The sequence below is a fragment of the Ctenopharyngodon idella genome, chromosome 8, assembly GCF_019924925.1.
Source record: "Ctenopharyngodon idella isolate HZGC_01 chromosome 8, HZGC01, whole genome shotgun sequence".
NCBI classification, from domain to species: Eukaryota; Metazoa; Chordata; class Actinopteri; order Cypriniformes; family Xenocyprididae; genus Ctenopharyngodon; species Ctenopharyngodon idella.
In genome coordinates, this window is record NC_067227.1 from 1 (window position 1) to 19,212 (window position 19,212).

The window sequence follows — 19,212 nt, forward strand, 5'->3', positions numbered from 1 at the left end:
AAAGTGAATGCATATCTGTATACTGTATCAGCATAGACAGCATCAGTGATTATAATGGCTTCAGAAACTGAACGCACATCTGTATACTGTATCAGCGTAGACAGCGTCAGTGATTATAATGGCTTCAGAAACTGAATGCACATCTGTATACTGTATCAGCGTAGATGGCTTCAGTCATTGTAATGGCTTCAGAAACTGAACGCACATCTGTATACTGTATCAGCGTAGACAGCGTCAGTGATTATAATGGCTTCAGAAACTGAATGCACATCTGTATACTGTATCAGCGTAGATGGCTTCAGTCATTATAATGGCTTCAGAAACTGAACGCACATCTGTATACTGTATCAGCGTAGACAGCGTCAGTGATTATAATGGCTTCAGAAACTGAACGCACATCTGTATACTGTATCAGCGTAGATGGCTTCAGTCATTATAATGACTTCAGAAACTGAACGCACATCTGTATACTGTATCAGCGTAGATGGTGTCAGTCATTATAATGACTTCAGAAACTGAACGCACATCTGTGTACTGTATCAGCGTAGATGGCTTCAGTCATTATAATGACTTCAGAAACTGAACGCACATCTGTATACTGTATCAGCGTAGACAGTGTCAGTCATTATAATGACTTCAGAAACCGAACGCACATCTGTATACTGTATCAGCGTAGATGGTGTCAGTCATTATAATGGCTTCAGAAACTGAACGCACATCTGTATACTGTATCAGCGTAGACAGTGTCAGTCATTATAATGACTTCAGAAACCGAACGCACATCTGTATACTGTATCAGCATATACAGTGTCAGTCATTTTAATGGCTTCATAAACCGAACGCACATCTGTATACTGTATCAGAGTAGACGGCGTCAGTCATTATAATGGCTTCAGAAACTGAACGCACATCTGTATACTGTATCAGCGTATACAGCGTCAGTCATTATAATGGCTTCAGAAACTGAACGCACATCTGTATACTGTATCAGCGTAGACAGCGTCAGTGATTATAATGACTTCAGTAACTGAACGCACATCTGTATACTGTATCAGCGTAGACAGCGTCAGTCATTATAATGACTTCAGTAACTGAACGCACATCTGTATACTGTATCAGCGTAGACAGCGTCAGTCATTATAATGGCTTCAGAAACTGAACGCACATCTGTATACTGTATCAGTGTAGACAGCGTCAGTGATTATAATGACTTCAGTAACTGAACGCACATCTGTATACTGTATCAGCGTAGACAGCGTCAGTCATTATAATGGCTTCAGAAACTGAACGCACATCTGTATACTGTATCAGTGTAGACAGCGTCAGTGATTATAATGACTTCAGTAACTGAACGCACATCTGTATACTGTATCAGCGTAGACAGCGTCAGTCATTATAATGACTTCAGTAACTGAACGCACATCTGTATACTGTATCAGCGTAGACAGCGTCAGTCATTATAATGGCTTCAGAAACTGAAGCACATCTGTATACTGTATCAGCATATACAGTGTCAGTCATTTTAATGGCTTCATAAACCGAACGCACATCTGTATACTGTATCAGAGTAGACGGCGTCAGTCATTATAATGGCTTCAGAAACTGAACGCACATCTGTATACTGTATCAGCGTATACAGCGTCAGTCATTATAATGGCTTCAGAAACTGAACGCACATCTGTATACTGTATCAGCGTAGACAGCGTCAGTGATTATAATGACTTCAGTAACTGAACGCACATCTGTATACTGTATCAGCGTAGACGGCGTCAGTCATTATAATGACTTCAGTAACTGAACGCACATCTGTATACTGTATCAGCGTAGACAGCGTCAGTGATTATAATGACTTCAGTAACTGAACGCACATCTGTATACTGTATCAGCGTAGACGGCGTCAGTGATTATAATGACTTCAGAAACTGAACGCACATCTGTATACTGTATCAGCGTAGACAGCGTCAGTCATTACAATGGGTTCTATTTGCTTTTGGTGCGCCGCGAACATTGGGTGTAGGCAATTGTCAGTGACTGAACGGCAGTGGGTGGATCTTATGGTGCGATGATGTATAACTATTCGTCAGTGTCTTGCTCTGGAGGCAGGCATATGCAAATGTATTTGCCTGTGTGATGTGACAGGTCACCCAATATCCAAACAAGCCGTTTTTGAAGCTTGATTAAATAAATGCTATGTTTAAAATGAGGAGGACGATTTAAGCTATTAAACTTACAGGATGTTTTAATGGTACAAAGACAAGATCAAAGCAAATTTGATTCCTCATCTTATGACCCCTTTAACACACACATATATATAATTTTTTTTAATAAATCCTTATCCTGTAGTGACAAAAGGAAAGTGTGTGAACCAGCAAGCACTATGTATGCACTAAATTCACTATATATATGCACTATATCCTGTATCACCTTGTGTGTTTAATGCAGTGTTCTCTGCCTTTGCTTTCTCAAGGCTGCAGATAAGCATCAGTGCAGCACTTTGAAGGCTGTGGTCTCCGTCAGTATGACTTGCTTCTCGTCGTCTGTGAGGCTCACCTCCAGCATTCGTAGGTACATGGGCGTGTTACGCTTCCCACACTCATGTCCAGCGCTGCTACAAAACCACATCTATCATCACAGGTGTAACAGTACGGCAGTGAATAAGAGCACAGCGTCCTGCAGCTATGTTATCGTTGGAGCTGGATCTGCAGGTTGCGTTCTGGCCAACCGTCTGTCAGAGAATGCGTCCGATTCGGTGCTCCTTCTGGAAGCCGGACCCAAAGACAAGCAGCTGGGAAGCACCCGTCTGTCCTGGAAGATCCACATGCCCGCCGCTCTGACCTATAACCTCTGCGACGACAAGTATAACTGGTATTACCATACATTACCTCAGGCACACATGGATGACAGGGTGATGTACTGGCCGCGCGGCCGTGTTTGGGGCGGATCGTCGTCGCTCAATGCCATGGTGTACATTCGGGGCCACGCAGAGGACTACAACCGCTGGCAGAGGGAGGGAGCTGAAGGCTGGGACTACGATCACTGTCTGCCGTACTTCCGAAAGGCCCAGACGCATGAGCTTGGAGCCAACCGATACCGAGGGGGCGACGGCCCGCTGCATGTGACGCGAGGAAAGACCGATCACCCTCTGCACCACGCGTTCATCAAAGCGGGCCAGCAGGCTGGATACCCCTTTACAGATGATATGAATGGATTCCAGCAGGAAGGAGTGGGCTGGATGGATATGACCATCCACAGAGGTAAATGTTAGGACAGTTCACACAAAAATGAAAAAATTGTCATCAATTTTCCCACCCTCATGTCATTCTAAACCCACAAGACTTTTGTTCATCTTCAAAACACAAATGAAGACATTTTTAATGTAATCTGAGCAATTTCTGTCCTTTTGACTTAGGGCTGTGCAATTAATCGTAAATGATTTTTTTTCGATTTTGTTTTCCAAAGATTATAAAAACAAGATAATCAAAAAATGATAACTGTGCCTCTGCCACATTCCGTCCAGCACACCATCCTTTCCTTCAGAGTGATGCATTTTTGTTCCTCCCTAAGGGACTGTTTACACGACACCATTTTCAACTAAAAACGGAAAACTTTTTATGCGTTTTGGCTGTTCATTTACACGACAACAGAGTTTTGGTGGCCTGAAAACGCAAACTTTTGAAAACAGGTTTCAAAGTGTAAGTATTTGAAAACGATACCGTTATCATCTGCCTGTAAACTGCAAAAACACGAATTTGTGAAAACGGTGACTTGATGCACATGTGTATTACCAAAGTGCAGTAAACTGTAAAAATAAGGGGGATAGGCATGCGCGTTTGGTGCGAGTGCTCTGTAAAAGAATGCATATGTGTATCTTCGTAAACACAGTCGGTTATATCTTAAGTGAATGTAAACAGTTGAGAAACAATATGCATGTAACAGTATATTGGATCCATGCAGCTCTTAAAGTGACCGCAACCTAATAAATCTGCTGCAGTCGTTATTATAAATCAAACAAAAGACAAAGATAAAATCACTCACTGCCCTTGAATGAATAACTTTTGTAGTTTTAATAAAGATTAGTCTATATTTAATGTATACAGCATTGTTGTTTTACATTTGATGACTTTATTCAATTTCTGTTGTAATCTATTCGTTATCTGAAAACTACTGTTAGTACATCTCCCGTTCTGTTGGTTTTGTTTGATTAGTCAGTATTGCTGACTGTTTACTTGTTTTCTGTAACTGTTTTGAGGAATTTTTTACTTTACGTTAATTAACCTAGTATTAGTTTTTGCTGATAATTGTAAAATTTCGTTGACATTTAAAATTACTCATATCATGAAATAAGACTTTGATCATTTTTTTTCCAAAGACTTTGATCATATCACCCACCAATAATCATGTTAAATAATCATGATTTCAATATTGACCAAAATAATCGTGATTATGATTTTTGCCATAATCGAGCAGCACTAGTTTGACTGTTCAAAACATTCATAAAGTAAAATAAATTCATATAAATCGAGCAGTTTAATCCAAGTCTTCTGAACAGACACGATTGCTTTACATGATAAATAGATTTAGTTTAGGCTTTTATTCACATATATGGTAAATGGACGCTCAACTGGACTTGCTTTTCTGACTCGTTTTAGCCATGAGAAGAACAAAAGTCTGGTCACTTATAGGGATGGGCGATATGAGAAATTTTATTTCCTGATAACGATATATATCACAATAGTTACTGTTGTTTTATTTTTGTTATTAAGAATAAGAGCAAAGCAAATCTCAAACAATAGCACAAATACAACAGAACAAAGATACAAATTAAATAAACCTTTTTTAGGTTCACTAGATTTATTCAACATGTTGTAAGAAATACTACAGAAATTGAATAATCAAATATAAAAATAAAACACTGCATAGTCTTCACTGTATGAATTTATTATAAATTGATTCTTATAAAAGATACAAAAGTCATTCAGGCAAGAGCAATGTGTGATTTTTCTCTGTCTTTTATTGTTTGATTAACATTGACAGACGGCAGCAAGTTTATTAGGCTGCTGTCACTTTAAAGCTTAATGCATGGGTCCAATATACTGACACACAGCCGGTTTTCATCCCACTGTTTACATTTACTTTAGACCTAACAGACTGTGTTTACATGAATACTCCACATGATGGGCGTTTTGATATAATTGCGTGTATTTGACCATTCAAGTGCAAAAAGCCACGAAAGAGAACTGAACTTGTGATCGTATGCTGTGCGCGCATCGATTGTCTGTCAGTCAGCACGCAAGTCAATCATTTCACGGCTTATTGTGCTTAATAACACTTTTTAATATGACATACATCCCACTTTTAGTTTTTTTCATTCATACATGTTTCTTTATCACTCAAATGTGTCAATAACTTTATGTAATACTGTGGTACATGGATATATTTATGCACAATTATATCATCACCACAATACATATCATCATTCCACCCAGAACTAGTCCCTTAGCAAAGTTAGTAGCATACATTTTCCCTTGAGCACATGATCTGAGGAATAATTAATGTCTGGAGCAGTTTAATACTTGGTATGAATGTGAGCAGTAATTCTGCACTAGAGTCTGTAATAAACAAAATCAAAATCACCGTCTCTATTTTTCTCCCACAGGTAAGCGATGGAGCACAGCTAGTGCTTACCTTCGGCCTGCGCTGTCCAGACCCAACCTGAGAACAGAAGTGCGCTGCATGGTGACCCGTATCCTGTTTGATGGGACGCGTGCGCGAGGGGTGGAGTACCAGCAGAATGGACAGATGAAAAAGGTAAAACAATCATGTGTCAAATGAGCTTTTCACACTGCATTTAAGTTTGCGACATACTTTGCTCCAGACTGGCTGTTGTGTTGATTAGTAGGGCTGGGTAAAAAATATTGATTTCTCGGTTTTAATCGATTCTCATTTTTATGAACCTGTGTCGATTCTTAAATCCCATCTTTTAGTTTATGCTGTTTTCAGATGATGAATGAACAAAACTTTGTAGCGTACATCCCATCCAATAAATCCCAGTACGCTTTGTGATTTGTTACTTTTGATATGAAACAAAGCCTCAAATTTCAAATTCTGTCAATTTTATTAAAAAAATTCTGTCAATAACTGTGTTTTTGTGTCTGTTTAATGTGTGGTGACAGATCGCTGTAGTTGAAGCGATCATATCTTCCTCTTCACTACATGTTACATCAGCAAATAAACATGACTGAACATCAGAAGATACAGAACAACTTACTGAAATGAATCATGTCTCATGATCGATTAATCAGTGTTTCAACTGCGGAAAGACGTCAATAAAACAGCTTGAGAACAACATGTCACATAACGTCACATTTACCTCAGAAAAGACATTCATTGACCATAAACTCGATAGTCAGCTAGAAAATGAACTCTAGAGAGGAGCGTTTTGATTAATATATGTACTATATTACATATTCATTATATATTTTTCTATATTCAATGTATGTTTGAATAAATTGTCATGAAAAAAGTTAAGACGGTCACAATTTAAATGTTTATATTTTTAAAAAAAATTGGAGTAAAAACATAATTATGTAATCATAAAGTTAGTATAATGTTGTTGTTATTATTATAAAAGCTGTGTAATTTAAGTGTTTATGTAGTTAATTTTACCTTTAACATTACAGAAATGTACCAGCTGACTCCTTGTATAGTTTACAGCATTAGTTGAAAGATTTTCCTTGAGAAAGTTTGCCATGTACTGTACCTGATATGAATCGATAGTGAATTTGAATCGAATCACGATCTTGTGAATCGAAATCTAATCATGAAATTTGTGCCAATGCCCAGCCCTATTGCTTAGTGACATAAACTTTAATTCTTTGGCTTCATTTAAAAACTCTACATATATCACATGTATTCATGGATTTTTATTTATTTATTTTTTGGTCAATTTTTCTGAACCAAGATGAACTTTTCATAACATCAAACCACTCTCCTTTCTGTGGTTGTGTGGTATTTCAAATATTTATGACATATTAAACACCCTCCTAAACAATAGCTAGAATTATATGAACCCTAATACACGCAAATAACATTTTTGCAGTTTTTGTTTGGAAATGACGCACAACACAAATATTCAGCTCACAACTGATAATTAACCTTTTTCCCACATCACATGCTCTTTACTGACACTGTTATCTTCCAGGTAAACAAACATTTGATAAGTTTATTAGGAACTGTTTGCTGTGGTTAAATAAAAAAACACTGATGTAGGCTGATATCACGTCAACTTGTTAAACACAGTGGTTTTCAAAATGTCAAAGTGATGCACTGGAGTGAAGAAGAGACTGTTACAATGCAAATCCAGTGATATCAATGGGAACAGTGCACTGTAAAGATGAAGAAGGAAAATGCTAATGTTTGTGATCCAATTCCCTGTATTCTCGCTTTATTTAAATTCAAAACATCTCATTCTACAGCTGGATAAATGAGCTCACGCATTCCTTCCTGTCAAATTCAGTCAGTGTGTAGGAGTCCTACATCGGTCATAGCAGTGAAGATAAATCTGTTCTTAACTTATTCTTAGTCTCTATTGTGAAATTGTGAAATCGAACAATTTACTAGCCATGGGCTAATGACAGACATTATTTAGTCACTTAGTTGCATATGTGAGTGATTTATTAGTATTGTAGAAGGATGATATGGCTTTGTCCTTGAGTAGTTAAGTCTTGCATTTGTAGTGTTGAGTTGCATCACTTGTTACCGTCGGGTCAGAGGTCACTCGTCCACCGGAACTCGACTTGAAACCAGTGATTATAGTTTATAAAGTTTTAAATATGGATATTTTTCTTACAAAAATGCATCACTTCTCTTCAGAAGGCCTTTATTAACCTCCTGGAGCCGTATGGATTACTTTTATGATGGATGGATGTGCTTTTTTGGGCTTCAAAATCTCGGAAACCATTCACTCCCATTATGAAGCTTGGAAGAGCCAGGATATTTTTTTTAATATAACTCAGGTTGTGTTTGGCTGAAAGAAGAAAGTCATATACACCTAGGATGGCTTGAGGGTGAGTAAATCATGGGCTAATTTTCATTTTTGGGTGAACTATCCCTTTAAACTGCTGCGTTACTGTCCACCACTGGTTTACTGGCAATGAAAGCAGCATTTTCCTGGATAATTCAGGAGCTGATCTATTTAAACATCTGAAGCGTTTGTCCAGAATCATCTTGTGACCGAGAAAACTTCAGCAGGCAGGTTGTGCAATCTGTGTGATCGACCTACATATTGTGTCACAGTTGCAAAACTGGGTCTTTTTTTTCCATCAGCTCTGAAAACAGACTGCTGATAAGCGATGACAGAGGTGATTGTGCTGACATCAGTTCCTGTCCCACTCACGCACCGTGGCTTATCTTCAGTTTCAGTCTTTCCTTCTCACTCATTTCTTCTGAAGTTATATATGAAGAATAGATAAGTTACATGTTGACACGTTTACTTCAGGTGTTTGCTGATAAGGAGGTCATTCTCAGCGGTGGAGCCATAAACTCTCCGCAGCTCCTCCTGCTGTCTGGAGTGGGAAACGCAGATGAGCTTCGCAAACACGATATTCCGGTGACACAGCATCTCCCAGGTGACCTCATTTCGTTCTTTGTGCCCTCCAAGATCTCCCCTCTCCACAGATCACACATTATGCTCCGAATGCGAGTCGATGCTGGCTTTGGCGGGGGAATAAAATAGGTGTTTCTGGCCAACTGACTCAATTGAACCTATGACCTCTACTGTGATATAGGACTGTTGGGCGGGAGGTGGATTCTTTGGGGTAATTTCAGATGAATTTATGTCTTTGGACACTGCTTATGAAGGACTTGTCTTGTCGTGTGTTGCCAGGTGTGGGCATGAATCTTCAGGACCATCTGGAGCTGTATGTGCAGCATCGCTGTACTCAACCCATCACTCTGTACAAAGCCCAGAAGCCCTTCCATATGCTGAAGATCGGCATGGAATGGCTTCTCAAATTCACAGGTATGTCTGAACCTTCGATAAGAGCTCTGGTTATTTGTGTGCATCTCACCAAGAACATGGTCATATCACCCTAAAAGAAAAATAGAGATAGAGATTTTTATTGCCATAATACAATCTTATTCTCATTCCTGAGATTAAATGATGTGTTCAGTTGTAAAGTGTTACTGAAGCTTTTATTAACGGGTCACTTTATATTAGGTGTCTTTAACTGCTACTTTATGTACTAAGATTTAAATTAGTAAACTTATTGTGTTCGTCTCAACCTGGGGTGACAAAATTTTATGCACTGAGTCAAAACAAAGCTTTAAAATAAGATAAAACAATTAAAATTCTTTTCTTTCTTTTTTAAAATTTTTTTTTTATTATATTTTATTTTATTAATCAACAATTGTTCAGGATTCCATCTGTCTCGGAAAATCAGGATATATGAGGAAGCCTCATTTTAAAAGTGTAATTTCTCGACCTGGAAAAGTCAAACAAATTAAAATATTAAGACTCCATGTGCATTTTTATATTGAATAATACATTTTATTCTTGCACCAAGCTCTAAAATGTTGTATTGGGTCAACATTGTGAGTTAAAAATCCTTATATTTAGTCCTTATTAGGGTTGCAAAATTCTAGGAATTTTCAAAGTTGGAACCTTTTCATGAGAATTAACGAAAATATATGAAAATTAATGGGAATTAATGGGAAATAATGGGAGTAAACAAAAAATTTGCAATTCATTAATTGCAAGTTAGCCTTTAACAGGGAACTTAAATGTAGTTGAAAAGAAACATCTTGCAGCATAATCTTGGTTAAAACAACCAGTTTTAATGCAAATTCAGGGGCCGTTTACACAACACAGTTTTCAACTACAAACAGAAAACTTTTTATGCATTTTGGCCGTTCATTTACGTTTCATTTATATTTTGGGGGTCATAGAAAATATGTGTATTTTATTCTATGTTCATGCTTTTCTGTTGTTCAATAAAATAATTGATTAAAGTTCTAGTCAGAAATAAATCAGTCAAAAATGTATTAGTTTGCATGCATGTCTGCTTATGACAAAACAGAATGTTTATATTTAAAAAAATGTTTCAATTAATTCCAGTTAAGTTTACATCTTGGAATATTTCAAAAATTCCCCAGCTTAACTTCTCATGGAAAGTTTCTGGAAAGTTACCAGAAATGTTCCACCCCTTTGCAACCCTAGTCCTTATTCAGTAAATCACAAACAACTAGAAAAACCATTATGCCTTTGTATCTTGTTGTAGTCAACTTGGAATCAAAACGGTTGAAAACCACTGGTGTACATGCATGCTTTGCATGTTCTTATATTTAAAAATACTACATTCCTGTAATTCCTTCTGTAATGACACTGTTGACCATTAACCCACCCTTAAATAGCACACATACCAGCAAACTTGTCCTAACTTTACCCATATCTCACCTCAATAGCAGCACAAGTGTTTTGCAATACAACATCAACACAGTAAGTAGATTATACATAACTTATTTTATTTAATGTGAGTAAAGAGTAGTTAAAAACACCTTACGTAAAGTGTGACCCATTAATATATAAATAAATGTAGCACAAACTATATATTATGGTGCGCCAAAGTCATGGATTCGATTCCCAGGCAGTGCATGAACTGATAAAATGAGTGTCTTCAGAGCAATGCAAGTCACTTTGAAATCAAACATCTGCCAAACGAATAAAACATCACCAAAATCTAATGACAATCAACAGTCCTGATTTCTTTTGTGAGCTCTGCATGTTTTCATGAGATTCACTCATTTAATACTGGCCTTGATTGAAGGTTTTCAGTATGTTCAGTTCTAATGGAAACATCCTCAACATTTGCTGATTATTTACTCACCCCAGGCCATCCAAGATATATATGACTTTCTTTCTTCAGCTGAAGAGAAATTAAGGTTTTGGAGGAAAACATTCCAGGATTTTTCTGCAAGTGAACGGTGCCCAACATGGACCATTTTGATGGTCCAAAATCCATGTTTAGGCAGCTTCAAAGGGCTACACTTGACCCCTGCCGACGAAACAAAGATCTTCTCTAGCAAAACCATCAGTCATTTTCAGAATAAAATCAAAGATTATATTTATTATATAAAGCTTAGATTGAGTTCATGACCTCTCACATGACATAGATGGCAAAATTGTTTAATTCAATTCAATTCACATTTATTTGTATAGCGCTTTTCACGATACATATCGTTTCAAAGCAGCTTTACAGAGAATGCATATCAACATTACAATTTGGAGACTGCAGATAGCTAATAATGTAATAATTTAGGCGATTAACATACAATCACTGTTAGCAATTTAATTGGAGGTAGAAGCAAAGAGCTCCTGGAAAAATGAATTACATATTAACAATAACTAGGATTTATAGAATGTGAATGTGCGTGTTGATCCAGATGTTGCATCTTCTGAAGTCCTCGCAGGAGTTGGCGCCGTCTCTTCCAAAGTTTTAGTCATCTGAGGTCTTCTTAAGAGGCTGGATCCAAACTGAAACTGATGTACTCTCTAGTCACCTCGGGACGGGCGTCCCGAGGTAAAACAGAAAAGCAAATGGAGAATAATTAGCATAGCTGCTGTTCATAACATTAAGCAAAGATAGTCATGTGCAATTGATTTGATATGAGATGGATTATGTGAATGCTTGGCTGAAGAGATGTGTCTTTAATCTAGATTTAAACTGGGTGAGCGAGTCTGAGCCCCGAACATTATCAGGAAGGCTATTCCAGAGTTTAGGAGCCAAATGTGAAAACGCTCTCCCTCCTTTAGAGGACTTAGCTATCCTAGGTACAACCAGAAGTCCAGAGTTTTGTGATCTTAAAGAGCGTGAAGGATTGTAGGGCGATAAAAGATCGGTTAAGTACACAGGAGCTAAACCATTTAGAGCCTTATAGGTCATTAGCAGTACTTTATAATCGATACGGAACTTAATAGGTAACCAGTGAAGAGATGATAAAATTGGTGTTATATGATCATAAAAGGAGTGTGGAGGAGTTTAAAAAAAAAAAAGTTTAAAAGGAGTGTGGAGGAGCAGCGCTGTCTAAAATAAGTTGTCATTGCTGTGTATCAGTCTTCTTGTAAACAATGGGACAGTTCTTGCCATCTATGTCACGCGTGACCTTCCCAACGCAAGAGGTCATGAACTCAACCGTCTCGTGAACACTCTTTGCAGAGCTGGACCAAGGTGAACATTTGTAGTTAAAAAGTATATAGTCTTTGATGTTATTCGATTAGCGACTGATGGTTTCACTAGAGCAAGAAGAGTAGGGTCATAAGGAGCCATTTGAAGCTGTCTAAATATGGATTTTGGACAGTCAAAAAGTCAATGTTGGGCATCGTTCACTTGCAGAAACATCCTGGAATGTTTTCCTCAAAAACTTTAATTTCTTTTCGATGGCCAAAGCCAGGTCTGAAAGTTTAAAATAACTTTGAAAAGCTTGAAGTTTGAAGGTTTTACTCACAGAAAGTACAAAAAAATTTTTACTAACGTGATTTAACACATTGCTAACATGTTTTAGCATGTTGTTAACATGTTTTAACACATTGTTAGCATGTTGTTAGAATGATTAGCATGTTGCTAGCATGTTTTAACACGTTGCTACCATGTTGTTAGCATTATTAGCAGCTTGCTAACATGATTAGCATGTTGTTAACATGTTTTAACACATTGTTAGCATGTTGTTAGAATGATTAGCATGTTGCTAGCATGTTTTAACACGTTGCTACCATGTTGTTAGCATTATTAGCAGCTTGCTAACATGATTAGCATGTTGTTAACATGTCACTAGCATGATTTAGTATGTTGTTGGCATGAGTTAGCATGTTGCTAGCATGTTTTAGCACATTGCTAACATGATTAGCATGTTAAAAGATGGAAAAATGCATGTAAAATCACTACAACAACTAACAAATTTCTCTTCAATGGAGGAAAGAAAGTCATATGCATCTCAGATGACCTTGGGGTGAGTAAACAATAAGGAAGATTTTCATTTTTGAGTGAACTATTCCTGTAACACGCTTGTGTTTTGCTGTAGGCTACGGTGCTACGGCTCATCTGGAGAGCGGCGGTTTCATCCGCAGTCGTCCTGGCGTTCCTCATCCTGATATTCAGTTCCACTTCCTGCCCTCTCAGGTCATCGATCACGGTCGCGTTAAATCCAAGATTGAGGCCTTCCAGGTCTGAGTGGTTTGATTTCTGTCTGCTGTATCTGTGTTAAGGCCCATTTACACCAAGAACAATAACTTTAAAGATAACAATAAAGATATATTTTTAAAAACTGTTCTAATAGCACTGTCTACACCACAGCACAGCTATAACTATAACAATATAGAGAAACAATATCGTTGGTATCACTTTCAGAACGATTCTTTTCCAGCCGTTGAGCGATAAAACACTGACAGCCAATCAGAATCCATTCAAATTTAAGGGCTCGCGCATTTAAAATGGCAGACGACATTGTGGAGAAGTTAATCGCAGAGGTCCAGAAATAAGCCACCACTTTTTGACAAGTCAAACCCCCTTTTCAAGGATACAAGAAAATGGATAGATGGAAAACAATCGGTCATATCCTCGGAATGAATGATGAGAAGTATTAACAATGAGATCATTATGCCAGGCTAGCAAAAAGTGTAACATAAAATGACCTCAGGTATCCAGCACTAGTTTCGTCTTCCTTCCTTTGAAGTTGCAGTGAAACTTCAAGGCGTTGTTTTTAATTCTACTATATTGACTTCATCAGTTAAATTCACTGTTAGATTAGATCGATTACGCTAGCTATTCACTCGAAACGTGCATGCTGAGGACATCTGCTGGTTAAAGCCGTGTAAATGCAACAAGAACTGCAAAAACATGTTGTACACACTTTGAAACCACAGAACGCGGACGCAAATATAGTTATCGTTATAGTTATCTTTATATTCATTGTTCTTGGTGTGAACGGGGCTTTACTGTTGGTAATCAAACACTGTGTTTCTCAAGCCTAAAGATGGGTGTTCACACAGGTCACTAAACGACCCTATCGTTACTGTAGTGGGTGTAACCTAACATTCACATTCTGGAGAGCAAAGTGTTTGTATGTAAACCGCAGCAATGCGTTACGAATCATATCAAGAGCAAGATTATTAGTGAGTCAGACTTACTCAGAATGCTGGTGATTTCAGGTCAAGCCAGCTTTATTTCTATAGCACTTTCTACTCTACAGATTGTTTCAAAGCAGCTTGTTCATGCAGTATGAATGATCTGTATCTGTAGGTTCATGTTGGACCCATGAGGAGCACCAGTGTTGGGTGGATCAAACTGAAGAGTAAAGACCCAAAGGCCCACCCGATCATCCAGCCTAACTACCTTTCCACCGGTACGTTTACTCTGATCTCACCTTCTGCTGTGTAATGCAGCTGTTGATTCCCACATTAGGGAATCTTATTATTCTTCATCCCTAGTAGCTTGTAGGGAAAAGGGTTATGAAACTTGGGCATGCTCATGTGGATGAGTCTCTCTACAATCTTAAAAAATAAAAGTTCTTTATTGGCATCGATGGTTTAATGAAGAACCTTTAACATCCACGTTAGCTTTTCGCTGCACAAAAGGTACTTTATGTTGGATAAAGGTTCTTCAGATTATTAACAAATGTTTGGTAACACTTTGCTTAAAGCTTTTATGTATAATAAAGGTATTCATAATGTACGTTATATATTTTCATAATTGTAACTAAAGTTAAAATGCATAATAATATTCGCAGATTCCTTGTTACATCTGAAATTGGTTGTTTGTCATGAGTTTTAATGCATTATACTCTCTAAGGGTGTGTTCACTGAATAGAGAAGTATTATAACTGTGGTTACAATTATTCATGAGACCACACAATGCATTACATAATGTGCATTACAAGGTGTAACTAGATGAGTAAAGTTAGTCACAAACGTTGATGCTGGCTTGACAAAGCCAGGTCTGAAAGTTTAAAATAACTTTGAAAAGATTGAAGTTTGAATGTTTTAACGGGATAGTTCAGCCAAAAATGAAAATTATCCCATGATTTACTCACCCTCAAGCCATCCTAGGTGTATATGACTATCTTCTTTCAGACAAACACAATCAGAGATATATTTAAAAATATTCATAGTCCTCCAGGGTTTATAATGGGAGTGAATGGTAACCCAAATTCTGAAGACAAAAAAAAAATGCACCCATCCATAAAAAAATTAATCCATACGACTATGGGGGGTTAATAAAGGCCTTCTGAAGCGAATCAATGCATTTGTGTAAGACAAATATCCTTATTTAAAACTTTATTAAGTTTAAGTTTTTTTTTTACTTCCGGTGCGACAGCCATACACATTCGACGTACATCCAAAAAGCATTAACTTCCGCAACGTAGCACACAATGCCATGACATTCTATGCGTTATAGTGTAGTATGTCAGCCCGATTTGGGAGGGTTACTTTAAAAATGTATTCCGCTACAGTTACAAATTACTTCAATCTGATTACTTTTGGATTACTTCAAGGTCACATATATAAAGAAAGAAAGGGGTCAACTTTACTGTAAATAAATTGCATTTTTAAATTTAATTTTAATTATTTCTTAATTTCTGCAAGTTTTTAAATGTTACAAGTTCCATACTTTTGAATGAGTCTCAACAATAGAAATATAAAAAAAAAAAAGATAAATTATCTATTGCAATATTATCGTTGTTGTTGTTTAGAGCTTAAAAAAATATAAAAGTGACATCAGATCATAACCAATGAATAGTATAGTTTTGCTTTATTTTAATGTTTAGCATTTTGGTTACTTTTAAAACCTATTAAAACTAAGTAATCATGTCTCATTTCCACAACTTGGGAACACACAGCCCTGAATATATATATATATATATATATATATATATATATATATATAAAGGGCTATTCAGACATCTAGTGGCTACAGTATGGTATTACAGATTATTTTTTTAGTCCTTTGATAAAGAAAGTGTTTTCGTAGCTGGAAGGCAGAGTTTGCACTGTACCATGTTCTTTGAAAACAAAATAGCAGCGAAGTTTTCATGAATTGAAAGCGTTTATCCCTGCGGACAGCATCGTTTCAACTAGCAGCAGTGATTCAATCTGCGTCTGAGGAGATTGTAGACGGGTGTTATTTGCTCATGCACCAGCGGGTGGCTCACGAGAGTCATCACTGGCAACAGAACCAGGAACTACTGTATAATCAAGCAGCGCTTAATATAGTGTAATTATGGCAAAATAATGATTTATTTAGTTTTAAATGAAACCATTGTAATCCTGATAGTATTCCCCCTTTTTTCAAAATGTAACTGTAATCTAATTACTACGTTTTTTGATGTACTACGTTTTACAGTTTTAATTACAGAATTACAGAATTTAATTACGAATTACAGTTACTGGATTTTTGTATCCTGATTACATAACGCCGTGACATGTATTCGGTTACTCCCCAACCCTGGTCATGGCGTAGTGTAGAACGTCATGGCAATGTGTACTACATTGCGGAAGTTAACACTTTTGGACGTACGACGAATGCGTATGACTGTTGCGATCTTTTTTTATGTATTATTGCTTATATATGCTAACTGTGATTGTTAAATGTCTGTGCGAGTATGCTGCAAACTTACTTTCCCCTAGGGGATAAATAAATAAACTTATTGAATTAATGAAGGGCCATTTGTGAAGGGATTCAGGTGTTCACTTTCGTTTGGAGTGCTGCAAAAGATGGCGTCCCCTGCCCGAGGTGCCCTTCGTTCTGTTAGGAATTCGACTACAGTCCATGCAAACCACTGGATCTCAACCTTTTTGACTTCAAGCACAACAATATTTGATGCCAACCCCCACAATTTCTACCCATTAAAATATTTCAGATCTTGGCATGTCTAGAGAGATGTATATTTGTTGTGACCAAATACCAGTAAATATCTTGATTCTCACTGCCTCGTGTTCTCCGTCCCACAGACACTGACGTGTGGGAGTTCAGAGAGAGCGTTAAGCTCACGCGGGAAATCTTCGCTCAAGAGGCCTTCAACCCGTTCCGGGGCCCCGAGGTGCTGCCCGGCCCTGCCGTCCAATCTGACGCGGAGATCGACGCTTTCGTTCGGCAGAAGGCGGACAGCGCTTACCACCCCTCCTGTACGTGTAAGATGGGCAGCGCCGCGGACAGCATGGCGGTGGTGGGTCCGGATCTGCGCGTGTACGGTGTGGAGGGGCTGAGGGTGGTGGACGCCTCCATCATGCCCAGCATGCTCAGCGGGAACTTGAACGCCCCCACCATAATGATCGCAGAGAAGGCGGCGGACGCCATTAAAGGGATTCCCTCCCTTCACGACCCTGGAGTTCCTGTTTACCGGCCCAAGAGTCTCGAGACGCAGAGATGAGACCTGAGAATGTTTCAGATGGGAGCCGTGCCTCCGGGTTTAATTCTGCCACATGATCTAACCACTCTTTAGTCTTAGGCAGCTTAGCGTTATCCTGAAAGTGACCGATATCAATGCATGCTAAATTCAGACGTACGTTATAAAGAGGGATAATTGCTGACATGTTTATATATCATGTGATGTGTATTCATACGACCATAACAACACGTAAAGGCGAATCTCTTGTTTTTCTCCTCAAAATCAGAATATGAAGCATAAATGGTAACAGTTTACGATAAGGTTTCATTAGTTAACATGAACTAATGATAAACACTAACATGTTAACTAATTGGTCCTTATAGTGAAGTGTTACTGCATTAATTAAAGCTTGTACAATAATTATTTGATAATACATAATTTATTTAATGTTACAGTGCATTGCAGTAATGCAGCTCAGAACAATACAAAAAACCTTAATGGTTCTGAAATGGGTTTAACTGCCTTATTTGTAGTTTGATTTTGAGGTGAAATATGACCAGACGTGATCTTGATTATTTACATAAATGTCTTAATGAAACTTTAGTGCATTTCCACATTATCAGCATGACAGAATTATGAGTGAATGAAACCTTTCAGCTGCTGAGCCTAACAACAGGAACCAAGTGTATGTGAAAATAACTCTGTAATGTTTACAAAGTGTAGAAGAGAGAACCTTTACACTTCTGTGTTCTTTATACTGTTACGATGGGTTTTAAAACACTATTAAATTAGAGTAGAATAAGAAAAAGAATATAACAAACACTAATTTTAAATGATGGAAAACACATGTAATCACTACAACAAATTGTCTTAAATCAAAAAGAATAAAACGATCTCCTGGAAGTCTCCTGAATATTGATTTATGTCTTTTTACAGGCAAACAATTTAAGAAAAACAAAAATGAAAATAACTAATTTAGTACATAACCATGACAACAAATGTACAGAATATACAGTGTATATGTAGAAATCTACAATACAGAAGTGTTTCTTATCAAATGAAAGGAAATCACATATACTGTGAGATTAAAACATTGTCAGAATACATCCATTTATTCAGTGTATATATGATTTTAAAGCCTCTGTCAGACATTTGGTTAAAAAATAGATACACTTTAATGTCTAGAACATACAGGCAGTCAAGAGCTGTTGTAAAAGTGCTAAACATTACATTTAGAAAAGAAAAGGTTGGGGGTTTCCTTGAGTCGACAAACATACAGTAGTGTAGAACGTGTTACTCCTTAAAGATTTGTCATCATTTACTCTCTAAACCCGTACAACTTTATTTCTTTCTGATAACATAATGAAATATTCCATTAAAATCTGACTGATTTTGTGAACTGCATCAACTGAGTCATTGAAGTGATCCGACTCAAATGAATGATTCGTTGCTGTGGAGTCATATTAGGAATATAGCGCACAAGTCATATGCTTTTGTTCTTTTGAATCATAAAACTTTACTAACCATTCTTTCTAACAACACAGAAAAAATCTAAATATATTCTTTTCTTTGAGGAAAGAAAGTCATACAGATTTGGATAGAGTAAATGATGACCTTAGCTGTGTTTCCATCCAAAGTTGTGACTTTAACTTATGCACAAAGTTGGAAAGTGACATAAATCATTTGCGAGTAAAGCAGCATTTCCATCCCATGTGTTCAAGAGAAAAAAAAACATCACTTCCTGGAAAATTGGCTATGGAAGCTTGTTTCCGCCACGGATTTGCAAGATATAAACTTGCATTTGTGAGAGAAAAGAAAGAATTGCAATTACCTTTT

The 19,212-nt window shown here is 37.3% G+C and overlaps 1 protein-coding gene across 1 annotated transcript; it reads left to right on the forward strand.

Annotated features, from left to right (window-relative positions):
• Positions 1-2,434: 2,434 nt before the first annotated feature.
• chdh (choline dehydrogenase) lies at positions 2,435-18,289 on the forward strand. The gene is made up of 7 exons (XM_051903613.1): positions 2,435-3,254; positions 5,657-5,808; positions 8,498-8,627; positions 8,885-9,019; positions 13,075-13,217; positions 14,292-14,394; positions 17,000-18,289. The coding sequence occupies exons 1-7, from the start codon at positions 2,519-2,521 to the stop codon at positions 17,416-17,418; spliced, it is 1,818 nt and encodes a 605-aa protein (XP_051759573.1). The 5' UTR covers positions 2,435-2,518; the 3' UTR covers positions 17,419-18,289.
• Positions 18,290-19,212: the final 923 nt, after the last annotated feature.